At 38.9% G+C, this 14,186-nt stretch overlaps 1 protein-coding gene across 4 annotated transcripts in view; it reads right to left on the bottom strand.

Moving 5' to 3' along the window:
• The window catches only part of MCC (MCC regulator of Wnt signaling pathway), a 216,731-nt gene that overhangs the window by 45,288 nt on the left and 157,257 nt on the right, over positions 1 to 14,186 (bottom strand). For all 4 annotated transcript variants that reach the window (XM_087742443.1, XM_087742444.1, XM_087742445.1 and 1 more), the window contains 3 exons: positions 13,330 to 13,466; positions 9,184 to 9,347; positions 3,796 to 4,002 (listed from right to left, as the gene is read on the bottom strand). In XM_087742443.1, the coding sequence (XP_087598569.1) occupies positions 3,796 to 4,002; positions 9,184 to 9,347; positions 13,330 to 13,466 (508 nt within the window). The remainder of the gene's footprint in view (positions 1 to 3,795; positions 4,003 to 9,183; positions 9,348 to 13,329; positions 13,467 to 14,186) is intronic.

Raw genomic sequence — 14,186 nt, 5'->3', positions numbered from 1 at the left:
CTACTCATCTGGAAACTTTTGTGGACAGTAATTAAAAAACCTACAACTTGATGGAGTTTATATGCTGTATCAGTGCTGCTCATCTGACTCCCCTGGTGGATACAAGAGATTTTGTGTAAGAACACAAATATTACTTTTTCTACTACTATTTAAGCCTGCTACTGCATATAGCAGTTGTAAATAGTGCTGACCTGATTACAACCTTATTCTCATGTAGTAATAATGTTAATCTTGTGAACTGGTACAGAAGTTCCCCAGCACCTTATCTGTATTACTGGATTCAGGATTATGGTCAGCTATGCGTAAGCAGTTTCTACGGTGTTGACTAGCCCAGACTTAAACAGATTTTATTTTTAACATGGCAATATCATACAGAGGTAAAATAAACCTCTGTGTTATGAAATTAGCTCCTACACTGCAGGCAGCCTACAGAAATAAGCGATTACCTCATTTACTAATGACTCGTGAGAAACAAACTCCATATGTATGTTGTTTCTTAGCTACTGTTCTAGAAAGCGGCTCAATCTGCTAACTGAGCACAGTAAATACCTAATTAAATTAAACCTCCAACAAGCCTGAGAAAAATGTATTGAAAGCACTCTGCTTGATTACAGACATTGGTCTAAAGTAACAGACCTATTGATCTGGTCAACTTCAAGCTTATTCGCTTCACCCAATTTAATTTCAGAAGAACAATAACTACATTTTAGTTGGATCTCCTTTCCCACTCTCCAGGGAAATAATCTGAAGTGACTCTAAGTTCAGGCGGCATACAGAACATATTTAATAGGTCAAAGAAAACATTTATTTTGTTGCAACTATGGACACAAAGTTACATTAAAAATGCAAATATGGTTTGCAGTGCAACAATTACATAGTGTTGCTGAGGGGGTCATATGCCATGAACAGCCTTCTCTGGTGGGGGCAATAAACCAGTTGTTCTGCAAGTTCAGGATGATATTAAAAACCATATTTCAATGAAGTCCTCTATAGGTGCAAACTAAATGAAAATGACTGAAAAAAAAAACCACCTGCCAGCTGTGCCTGAATATAGGGGCTGCTTGATTTTCTTATGCTCTGTGCCAATCCAACATTAACCCTTCGTCTACTGGGCAAGACATCTATCCCATCTGCTCAAGAAGAATTTCCTCAATTAAAGAAGAATGAACATTTAAACTGGCTTGCTGCATACGAAAGACAGCTCACAGTCTCTACAGAGCAATTCAAGACACCCTCTCTGGGGTCAGTCGTCTGAACACAGTTCGGGTCAGGAACATCCCACTGCTGCTATCATCTGACAATTGCTCTATCTAGCCACTTACATGAAACAAGTTGGTGGCCTCAATTCTGTTTCCACCAGAGATACTGATGTCTCTCTGTTACGGAAGCAACACAGGCAGCATCCCTGCTAACAGTTCCAATAGACAGGCCAGCAACGACTAGATCAGCATGATTAACACACTATCCTTTCAGTCCTAGGCCATGCCTGTACTAAGGAAATTGTGAAATAGTCAATAACATAGCCAGTGCTTGTGTGGCTCCACAAATGTCTGGTTCACTGGGGAATCCAATATAGACTGACCAAGTCAAGAAATATCCGCATACACAGAACTAAACAGCATTTTCCTCATCATCTAATCCACCCCTCTGCTACTGCTGGCAACCAGACAAAACATAACAGTTTTGTCAAGAGATACTAAGGCTAGCTCTAGAATTAATGCAGTTGTATTAACTGGGCCAATTAAAAGTACACCTTTTTTGCTTTCCTTTGGATACAATCTTAATGTAACAATCTGGGTTTTAGTAGGTATCCTTGCATAGTCATACATTTCATTATACAAACACAACTTTGATATTTTAAAGTTCCATTTTCAAAGTAGTTAGTCAGTAACCATACTCCTTACTGTTTCTTCAGAACCACAATCCTCTCTGTTAGACACCTCGTAGTGTAATTTCTGGCCTAATATAGCCACGAGTCGTTTATATTAATCTGTTCTTGCTCCAGTTTTGTCCCGAAGTTTGAAGAGCCATTAGCTCCCATTCTTACTTGCTTTCTCCAGCACTTGTAAAGAGAAATCAAATTCAGATTTTGCTTTGCCAAGTTGAACAGGAAAATCTCTTTAAGTCAATTCTCCAAGTAAGCCGCCCATTTCTCTGACCATCTTCTGCATCTTTTTTTGCCAATTTAAATGGAACCTTTTCAAGCGTAAGAGATAAGAACTACATATAACATTCCAGATCAGATCTCACCACTCTTTATACAGTCCTTCCAATCTCTACTGGAAATATCTGGTACATCATAGTATTGAATTTGCCACCATGCATCCACAGCTCAGCCATGCTGATCCCAGAGGGTACAAACACAAATTCTTCCCCCTTTTTTGTTTTTTAACTGAGGAGCACCTGGCTGTCAGCATAAATTCTTGTTATCAATCTCTTAGACACCTTAACTTGCATTCCATACTTCTCAAAATTTAAATCTTTTTCTATTAAATCTATCCTCAAGGCCATCTATTTTTTTCTTGTTTCATATCTCCATATTGATCTGTATCATCTGCAGTGTCAATATCTGCATTTGTGTAGGCAAATTTCACAAGCACATGTTTCTATTCTCTGCCCGCTTGCCCCCCGCAATTCTGCAATAATTCACCAGGCGCATAAATGCTACTTCTGTAGCTCAAGGGGTAGTACTGCCTCTGTTTAAAAAGAAGTGTAACTATAAAACCAGTCCAAAAACATCAGGACTGAAAATGACTTACACTTATGGTATGTAAGAAAACTAAACTTTACAAAGGAAAAGTTGAAGTGGTCTTGTTTTATATGATAGCAGATTACTACTCTTCCCTCATCACATGTACCTTTTTTTAGTGTTAAGAGAGGCTAGAGAGTTTTGCAAAGGTAATTTGTGGCTCGATATCTGAAGACTGGAAGTCTCACACAATGCAGCATCATGCTAAAATGATACTCAGTACAGAACAATGTTGGTTTAGAAACACAGTATTTGCATAAAAGGTCGCTCTGCTGCCAGTAGGTAAAGAGCAATACTTCCAATAATTTTACCAAGATACAGTGGCCTAAACTGTCACTCAAATTGAACACAAACGTGAAACTGCCTGTTTTAAAAACAAAATTATTTCATATCTAGCCAAAACTCTGCAGCTTTAACAGGGATAAAGCAAACAAATTCTAAAAGTAACAGACACTGAGGTCATGTTCTGTTGGATCTTTCATCTTTTTTGTGAACAAATTTCCATTTTTTTTTACTTTGGTCTCCACACAAAGTGCAAGGCCTTTATCTGACCTTGCAGTATCATAAAATGCACATGGGGAAGCAGGACATGGCTGGGACTACTCATTGTTCAGTTCTGAGAATTATTACCCACTGACAGGAGTCCTGCTCATTTTCTTTTTCCCAATCACAAAGTGAATTCCCATAAAAACCAAAGAAATATTTGTTGTTTACAAGGAAAAAAATGCCTCACAGGAAAATTAACTAAATGAACATCTGCTTTCTCTATAGACAAGTTACATACGCTTCCTCGGAGGTGAGTATAAGGTTTTCTGTTAACACATGATTTCTGACATCAGGTTGTTGTACACCTTGGCTGTCCATCACACACTCTTTTTTCAATTATGTTCAGTTTTGTCCTAGTTCTTTAATTTTTATAGCCTAGCTTTAAAAACAAAAAGCCCTACAGCCAGTACAGGAAGTGAGACTAAGGAGAAGCCTGTTCTGGTGACAAAATTATACAGGCCAGGAAGAAAAAGAAGCCATCATCTATGCAGCAGCCTTACCCTTCTACGCAGTCGGTCCCTTTCTTCACGAATAGCGTTCATGGTGGCCTTGGTCCTGTTCAGCTCCTCCTCCTTGCTACACAGCATGGCTGTGAGGCTCTCATTCTCTTCCCGCAAGCCAGCTAGCTCCTTTTCCCATCGAGATCTCTCTTCAGATAGATTTGGATAAAGGTCACGTCCCAGTACACCCTCAATCTCTTCTACGGTCTGCAAGAATACAGTCGTCAAAAAACAGAAAGAAGCAGAGTAAGATGACTGAACAAGACTAACGGTAACAGGACAGAAGTGTGTAACAGGCAACTATATATATATATATATACTTACATGTGCACACCCAGCCCCACAACACCATTAGTTTGCTTCTTTTGTTTGATAAGTAACATGAAACAAAATTATTGCTTATTTTGTTTGATATTTTGACCATTTTATGACAATATTTCATACTGACCAACACCAAAGCAGACGGATGTCTTATATGCAAATAAAACATAGGTCACTCATGAGGAACAGCAATCCCAGTGGTTTCATCTCAGAACACTTTAAAACAAATTAATGACTCCTTGTCATGAGTGAGCACTGTGCTTGTTGTTTCCCTGCCTGAGTAACAGGCAGAAAGTAGCAGTCTGTGAATGTGCACGGCATGGGGCCTTTCTTGGTTCTAGACCAACTCCACAAAAGGGCAAGGAAAAGAGTGGGACAGTAAAAAAAGAGGACTCTTCTTTCCCATGTCCCTGAGCATGTTCTTTCCTAGAGGTGACAGAGAGATAAAGAAAGAAAACTGGCCTTGGCTGGGCTTACATTATACCAGAAGATGTTACAGCCTTTCTAGTGCCTAAAAAAAGGCTGGGTTTCTCTGGGACACAGAATGCCATTCAGCATTTCCCACCCCATCCCCTTGCTCAGAACTGTGCCTTGTAGGCACCATTCAGCATGAAGGATATTCAGCAGCTTCCACTGGGTGAAACTAAACTACACACACACACCACCAGCAAGGGAATACTGCCATGCCTAAATTTACTGTCAGACTGGTCATTCAACATGTTGAAACACAACATAACACTCAAGGTGTCCGGTAACTACGTGCAGTTCTGATTCTACTACACAGCGTATGCTGTGCCCGTGTTACATTTTTTCACTTATGGAAGACCTTTGCCAGAAGCAAACCCGCTCCAATTGTTGCTTATAAGCTTTTGAATCTCCTGAAAGCAGTCTGCATTAAAATGGTAGAAAGAAACATGGAAAATAAATTAATATATGATGTAATGAGCAACCTAGAAAGTTTCATTTCATTGGATAATCCAAGAACAAGTAATAGCTAAAGCCTGTACTTTTAAGTTTAATATGGAAGACAAATAACTCATGCACCAAGGTTAAAAATAGTCTATTTAGTTGTTTTATTCAAAAGGACTTAATTTTTATATACAACAAAAATTACTAACAGAAGTTCGTGTCCTTAATTTGGGAGGGACTAAAAGAACCAACTAGAGTACAGCTGAAAATGACAAACCAAGTTGAAAATACAATTCCTTTTTTTTCCTGCAAAAAATCTTCCCAGTGTTTTCAGCACTGTCTGACACTGAGCTATCAGTGAAATTTTATTATTTTTCCATTATAATGAAAAGTTGTTTTTTTATTGTTATCAACACATTAATCTTAAAGAATAAATCTTGGCTACAGCAAGACTCCTTAGTGAGGAAGAAAAAACACTCATACAAAAGGAAAAAAAAACCCCTATTTTTAACAAGTAGTTCAAAACACCTCTATGGAAAAAGCAGAGACACAAATTTTGCAATCAGGTTCAGTTTATCCTTTTAAATCATATTTCATGTCTCTCTTCCATAAAATTGCAATACGTTTAGGGTCATAAACGTAAAACTCCATTGACAGAGTATCTACACCGTAATTCTGCTTACATATTTGGTAGTAAGCTTAAATTACTTTTCTAAAAGAGCAATGCCTTGCAACATCTCTAAGATGAAAGAAGCTGCAGCTCTCCCTTACATTTCACTTGGACCTGTATGTCTCAAACTATGACAAGGTAAGTGATTTCAACACAGCATGAGGATGAGTTCAAGTTCTGAATAAGCATAGGGCGGATAATCTTACAATGTGAAGAAAAGCTCTGTAATGGCAGGAGCATTCTTTCTTGATGATGCCAGCTTTATTTTAAACAGTGCCTCTTTGTTGCTGTCTTCTCCTCTCCCTTCTTCCCCCAAAGCTCCTCTCCTCTTTCACACACTTCCCCTGCTGTTTCCTCGCCCCTCTAATGCCAAGTTCTGCTGCTGCCTCCTTCCTCCTTATTCCCCATGCTCCTAGAGTTGCTATTTTTCCAACCCCTCCCTTTCCCAAGCCTCTTCTCCTCCTCAGAGCACTGCTGGGGGTGATAAGCCCAGACCAACGCTGAAAGAGGAAGGACTGTCATGAGGAAGCAGCAGCAGTGGCTCAACACCATGGAGGTATCTTCAGACAGAGAGGCTGCTGCTGTTTCTTCAGACTCCATTGCTACCATTTGGCCACACAAGTACAAAGTTCAGGCAGTGACAGCATCAGCATGGGTCTGACAGTCATACTTAAGGGCTGCCCTGTAGTCCTTAACAAAGCTGAGGGACCTTTCTGCTTGCTTCTATGCTCCTTCGTTTTGATGTGGTCAATATCCTTTTGCTGACTAAACTATTACCACAATTCTCCGGTTTGATGACCGACGTGCTACCATCCTCCACAGTAAATAAAACATAAATATTGTATATGGATATATCTACATAAACTATTGTGTTGTTTATTTTTCTTCAAAGCAGTATTACAGAGCAGTTTTATCCGGCATGCTGCTGCACAGCAGATAAATTGCATGGATTATAGGATTGAATTGCAATGTAATGTTCTGAGCACAGGGCAGGATGTCATATCATGGTAATTCCAGTCTTGTGTCTGACATTGCTATCAATACTCTCTGCCTTAGTTTCCTTAAAAGATGTGTTGTGTTACAGACATCGTATCAGATGAAATCAGCAAGTATCAGGTTTAGAAGAAGCAAAACGCAGCACTTTTTCCAAGGCATAACTCAACGGTAGAATTTATTCCTACCAGAATTTATGGAGGCCAAAAATTTAGATGGGTTAAAAACCACATTGGATACGAACATGGAAGAAAATTCCACCCATGACTATTAAATGCAAAGACATCATCTCTGGCTCAAGAAGTTCCTACACCCACCTTGCTGGAAGCATCTTTGAAGGAAGGAGAAGGAGGACATATTATGCATGTCCTTTTTGATGCAGTCTTTCCATTGGCATCTGCCACTAGACAGACGGACTTCTGGTCCGATCCAGTGCAGCTGTTCTCATGTTCTGAATGGTTCATGTTTGGAAATATTTACATCTTTTTTTAATTGCTACAGTTTTAGTGGTAGGTATCTGTTAGTGAGAGTTATTTACTCTTCAAAATATACCAAGCATTAACCAGTCTACTCCGTGGAAATTTTCTTAAACATAGGATAGTTTTGTAACTGTTCAGTTTGTCATACAATCTGATAAATCTCATTTCAAGGTCTTCTCATTCTTTGTGGGACGGAAACAACTGAGCTAACTAGGGTCACATGATTTGTATAAAAGAAACAAAAAACATTTGCCAGCAACAGCATTAAAAGAAACCTGGTGAAATTTAACCATCAAAGCAGAAGGATTCAAAACATTTGAATGCATTAGTCCACCAGTGAAGAAAAAAGCAAACAGTCAAAGCAAAGACAGTCAGAATATTTCAGATTGCTGTTCGTGATTCCACTTGTTTTAAACATCTCTCAGTTCTCTGTCTGAGGAAGCAGAAAAGGCGAAATGACCTGCAGCCATGGGTGGAATTGTGGAGAGGGGCTCTATGTGTAGGATTTGCTTTATTATACATATTGGTGACACACTTCCCTAGCACATAATCAGAGCTTGTCAGAGAGATTCCTACCTTCCTGAAAGGTTAATAACCTTTGCATGCTATCACTTGTCAAACACAAACAATCCCGGGCTCTACATCATGGGCAGTGGGCAAAAGCCTTCCCCAAAACTGGCTATGCATGTAGAGATCGCATGAAAATAAAAGGCCTGCATTTTGGACCAGGAAGAAGCTGCTGACAGTTACTTATCATCATAAAAGCTTGACTGTAGTTAATTTGAATCAACAGTAAATAAAGGGGTTAAAATAAAAAGCTTGAGAACTAAGCTTATGGCAGCTATTTTGACGTTTTGTTGAACCCACCTCCTGCAGAAGTTTTCATCTCCTCTCACTTCAGAGACCTCTGTGGACCTCACACAGACCAATCTCTACCTGTTTTCCAGGATCCACGATCTCTCCCTTGGTGGACACTGACTTCTGAGAACACTTAACCCTAAAACTCCAGATAATACTGGGTAACATTCAAAGTATTGATCCTAATCCTCTGAGATACTCAAATAAACTGCTTTAAGACTGTTCCCAAGAGACCCAGAAGTCAGTCTGTCTCTCTCTCTCTCAAATATACACACATTCTTCAAACTACTATTCAACAGTAATTTCTGTATAGGCCATTCTGTTCCTGAGGCACCACCAGGGACAGAGAGGACCTTTCCCAGTAGTATGCCAAAGGGCTGTCTAAGCTGTCTAGAATGGTCACGGACCTCCTCACTTCAAGAACAAACTGTCAATATATTTGTTCTTATATAAACGAGTCACTGATGCCTTTCCATCTGACACAAAAAACTTGTTCAGCTCTTTCCCTGTCTATAGTGAGATACTCTACGGTTCCTTCACTTTCAGGTTCTGAACTGCAATCCCTTCATTACACGTGCTATCAGGCATCCGTCTGCTTGTTCTGTTACATGCACAATAAAACCAAGACATACAAGTATCAGTTGAATTATTTGTTCCTGTGTCTGGCTTGTCTCATTAGAATTAATATACCACACATGCTTTGTGTTAGATACTAGCTTCATATTTTAAGACAGCAAAGTCACAACTTATGCATAGTTTGTGGCGTTTTATCTTCGAATTTCAGCGAGTATTACATACTGTGTTTTCAGCTACCCATCAATGACTAGTTGTGTGACTTTGGGCAAGTGACAAGTTGTTTGCTGGATAACCTTCAGAAAGTAAATTAACTGCTGAGTGCCCCTGTTTCTCTTATCTCTGAAAGGAGCATAAGACAAATACGTTTCTGATTGGAGACTGAAAGTCTACTAGTAGGTCCTCCTGTGCCTTGGAGAATTCAGTGTAAAACAGGTGTACTACTGCTTACCCAACACACACCGCGAGCTGGAGCTGATTTCTGTGAAGTACTTTGATACCTTTGGAAGTAAAATGCTATTACTACAGGATGTGATCAGGTGTCTCAGGCAATGTACATGCTGCATTTAGAAATGTTACCCTTACCTTAATGGCTAAATCACAATGTTCGCTGGCGGTAGTGAGTTGTTCAATATGTCTATCCACTTCTGCTACCGATAAACTGCAGCTGCTTTTCTTCCTCCCGCAGACAACATTTTCCAGACCTGTCAGCACTCTTTGCAGTTCTGAATTCAAGTCACTACAGTTATCTAACAGAAAGCAAAACAAAACAAATATTGCAACAATTAGTGCCTCAGTGAAAAAACAAGCTCTAACCCAGGAAGCGCCTGTTGCAGAACAGCTAGGACTGATATCGTTCAAGGAAAGTCCTTGCAATCTGCCACTTTTTCCTCACCACCTGATAGGCTTAAATACTGTAACCACATCAGCTGAAATCATGAGTTACCTCTCATCTGATAAATAACACTCCCCCTACTTATCTGAAGTTTCATTCTTTCTTCAAAAACCTCTCTTTTCTGAAGGACAACATTTTAAGACACCACATGCTCACACACTATGCCACTTCCTTTTTGTTATTCTTTTTGCCATTCAGGGCCTATTATCCTGATTTTATTACTCTCAAAGGTTTTTTTCTGTAAATTCAACCTTTTTTCCTGCCTGGTACATTCATTGACATTACGACTTGACATTTTTCAGAGGAATTTTTGTGGTTGTACTTAGGCATTGCCTAATTTAAAAAATCCTGGTGTTTACAGAAATGATCCCTACCACTATCTTAGAGCCTAAGTTTCATTTTTATAGCTATTTTTTATCCAAACACAACTACAGAATATTGAGGGATCATAACAGCACACCTTGTTCTTTGCTGTGTTCCATACTACAACCATATTAGCAGCATATACAACAACACTATCTTAATTATAAAAAGTGGCAGAGAATCACTTCCTTTTCTGTCTTTAGGCAAAGCTCCTCTAGTGCCTTAGGCACTGCCACAGAGTCTTCCATTTCTGTGAAAACAAGTGGGTCTCAGTACCTTGCTAGCTCACTTCATACATGATTTTCATTTTTCTTAGGCTCACATCTGGCAACAGAGATTGGCAGTTCCTAAGGCAGACACACAGTTAAATTCACCGTTGTGCTGTCTCTCGAATGTGCTAGTTAGTATTTCTGGCTTACTAGTTAAGAGTTTGCAATAACTACCAACTGCACAGCACACTATGAGACAGCAGTGCACCAGCAGTTCCTATATCTTACTAAAAACAGTGGCAGGCATACTTGCTGGAGGGTGTTATTTCTATACTACTCCTGCAAGCGTTTCATCATGGTCAGAATTCCCTAGTAGCCTCATAGCTGTCGTTCTTATAGGGGACTAAAGTAGTGTGGCATTGAACTGTGTCTGAAATTTAACAGACATGAGGCACCAGATTGTTGTAGACTGCCTTGAAATGTCTCTATGCAAGAGAAGACTGAAAGTGGTTGGATGAAGGGATGAGATGATCAGAAAGTAAAAAGCTGTACACTCATTACCACAAATCTAACTCCACAGCCTAATGCACATAAACATGAACCTACTGCTGACCAAAAAGAAGAGTTTCGAATGATGTCACAGTATTGTATGAAAAATGTGAATGGGCAACACATTCAGAACTTTACTGTGAAGTCATATTCACTAGTTCCTGACTAGTAGCCACCCATCTGTTGTAGTAATACCAACGATCTCTTTATAACACTCACTTATGAGCAGCATATACCATGCAGGACGCTTAATTAAAAAAACCTGTATTTTGTTTGCTTGAATTTATTTATTTCCATAGCATCTTCTAAAACAGACATTTTGTCCATTTAAACAATGTTCACAAGACCTTGTATGCTGCATTTTGTTCCTACAATAATATTTTCCCCAGAAAATAAGCTTTTACTATAATGAGAACACCATTTCTCACAGAAAACCAATATAACCCAATCACAAGCTCTGCAAAACATACTGGAGAGCATTCACAGTTTTAGCTCTTGGTGTTTTATTGTCTGTAGCAATAGAGCAGCATATCCACATGCATTAGTGTATCAAGACATATTATTGGTTTTAGTAAGTCACTGATGCTCATTCCATTAGGGCAGTAAACAAGGTCATGCACATGGTTATTAGGTCATGATTCTTTATTCTTATATACCTCTATCTAGAAGGATATAAAAATATATACATATTTGTCTATATATATAGACATATTTGTCTATATATATGTGTGTGTGTACACACACACACATATATATATAGACATATTTGTCTATATATATGTGTGTGTGTACACACACACACACACATACACAAAAGGATTTATTTTCACAGGAATATGGAAACAAAACCCAAAAAGGACAGAGTCTATGTACAGAAGGAAAACATGGAAAAAATGCAAGAATGCTCAGAGTTACCATTCTTATTTTGTCCGTGGTTGTATTTAATTTTATTGCCATGTTTCCCACTGTTAGCAGAAATGTAAACGGATAACTTGCTGCTAATGTACACAAACCCTGCTTCAGCTCCACCCCATGAAGAACAAAATCAAATCCCTAACCCCAAAATAAATGCTGAAAAGTAAATTAGTTTGATTTTTTTTTTGTCAAAAGAAAGGAGAAAAAAAAGGAAAGAAAGTTAAAGGAAAAAAAAGTCCTCATGTTAAAACCTGTTCAAGTAGGAACTTAATAATAAGCATTAACTTTTGAAAGTAAAAACATTCATTTTTAAGAATATAAAAAACTCTGCTAAAATATCTTGACTCCATACAACATTGTTAAGTATACTTCGAATTCAGACACTGTTTGTCAGATACTTTGTGATTACATTATTATTAATATTGTTCTATCAATGTTTCTAGAAATTAAAGACACTGAAACACAAATGTTCTGTGGCAGGTCTTGCATTTATAAACAAATACAGCTCCAGAGCTGGTGTATTCCTTTCAGTTCAAGACATCATACAGAAAATCTCTTTTGTATGGTTGCTTACCATATCAACATGTTTTCTACATTATTAAACTCCACTTGAGGGCAATGAATACTATGCCCCAAAGTCAGCCTACTCTCAGGTCCATTCCTCTAAAAGGCACTGTACTGGAAAAAACAGCAAAGAGTTCTCAATAATGAAGTGCAGTGCTCCAAACAAGTGCGAACTGGGTTAATACGGTTTCTTATGCACAGAAGCAAAGATTGCATGTTGCATTACAACCATCAAAGCCTCATGTAGAGTTAACAGCTTAATATTCAAGGATCCCAAGTTCTGCAATAGGGCTTAAGACTGCTATTTTGCTTATTTCCTAAAACACTGCTTATGTACAGTACCACCCACAGAAGCTCCGAGGCACCCAGTTAGTTTACCTAGGGAAGAAAATGAAGATCAACTACTTGGTTTTAAATACAGAGAAATAGTATTCTGAAGAGAATTCTGGAAATTGTAGTGAGGATTACACCAGACTTCTGCTAGTCTACAGCTACGGTGCGCAGTAATTGTGCCCAAACACTTAAAACATTTTCATACTGAAGGCCTGGTATCTGCTCATGCTTATATTGCAAACTTTATGGAGTAATTATTCCATACTTGAAGGTTCTTCAAATGATCAGTAATTGTGCTTGAATGACAAAATAAATGAAATTCTGAAAGAAGGATACTTGCCCTCTTAGTTCTTAACCAAAAAAATTAGTTACAGACTGTCTGGAGGTGCTCCCTCCTTGCACTGTATTTGAACAGCTTGTGTCAGATTTATCCTTGCCTAAATCCGTTTCAGTAAGCTATCCCTATTCCATACTTTAAAAGGCTCTGAATTTTCAAAAAGTGCAGACGTCCTTTATAATTAGGCTGTAAAAGAACTGTACAGACAGTTCTGTTCCCCATGCTTTTCCCCCCAACTTTTATTCTGTCTCCAACTCTTTTCTAGAGTTAGACTACGTTGCAGGCACACGTAAGGTATGTGAATTGCTTTTTCTCCCTCTTCCTTCTCAAAAGTCATGAGCTACCCTGAACAATCTTTTCATTGTAGACTCCATAGCTATGCTACATCAAGGCACAGAGGTTTCTTCACATGTAAGTTCATAGTTGTGGAGAAGTTCAGCATTTGTTGTGATTAACACAGCCTAGATTCATTTATTTCCTGACAAAACATTTGGATTTGCATTTCAAATGCTATGATGCCTTTCTGCTGCAAGAAGGCATTATGTCTACTAATAAGTATAACTCACCCACGTCTGCAGTGACCACGGTGGACTGATTTTCTGGTACCGAAACAGAATTCTGGTCCATGCTGTGTGAGTCTTCGTTAACCTCATGCTGGCTTTGGCTGAGCTCTGACCGTAGCTCTGAATACTCATCTTCCTCCCTGGGAGAGAGAGCAAAGGCAGAAATAAAATCCTCTGAGGAAATATGTATCTCTGTGACACTTACTTCAGACCTGTAAGCTGACCCACGGGATACAATCCACACAAGTGTAAGTGTTTTATCCAGCCAGTAGAGAAGAGTTTATAACCTTTACTGCAAAGCAAATGTGCTATGCCCATAATATCCACTTGCAGCAGCCAGTGCCTGGTTGCCATTTCTTTATTCCTCAGTTCATTGTTACTACAGACCACTGTACAAGGAAACAACGGGTGGAACTGAATGCAAGCAAGGACGTGTGCAAGAAGGACATACGCTGCCCTGCAATAACTCCCCAACTGACAATTCTTGATCAGCCCAAGTGGCTTTTGATCCCTAAGTGGATTAGCAATAACCAATTTTGGTCTGAGTTGGAGGATGCCATCGGCTTGTGTGCAACGCAAGCGTGCAGATGCGCATACCTGCATATGTGTATCAAAATGCTCTTGGGGACAGGTAGGTTTTTCATTTTCTCTTCTCAAAACAAAGAGAACGGATAAGTGAGTAGAGCACTGAACTGCTGGAGTTAGTGGAAAATAAAAAGCCTCAGTTTCCTAGGTTTTAACTTATTTGTCAAGCTGGTTCTACTAATAAAATTGAGGACACAGAATACTTTAACTAAAGCTAATGAGCTTAAAAAATTAGGGCTTTTCCCTCTTGTCTACACACGAAGAGTTCAAAGTAC

Source organism: Nipponia nippon, unplaced genomic scaffold (assembly GCF_047370975.1).
Source record: "Nipponia nippon isolate SJK-2023a ecotype South Korea unplaced genomic scaffold, ASM4737097v1 scaffold_8, whole genome shotgun sequence".
NCBI classification, from domain to species: domain Eukaryota; kingdom Metazoa; phylum Chordata; class Aves; order Pelecaniformes; family Threskiornithidae; genus Nipponia; species Nipponia nippon.
The sequence above is the reverse complement of the archived record's forward strand: the minus strand, read 5'-3'. Positions and strand labels throughout refer to the sequence as shown.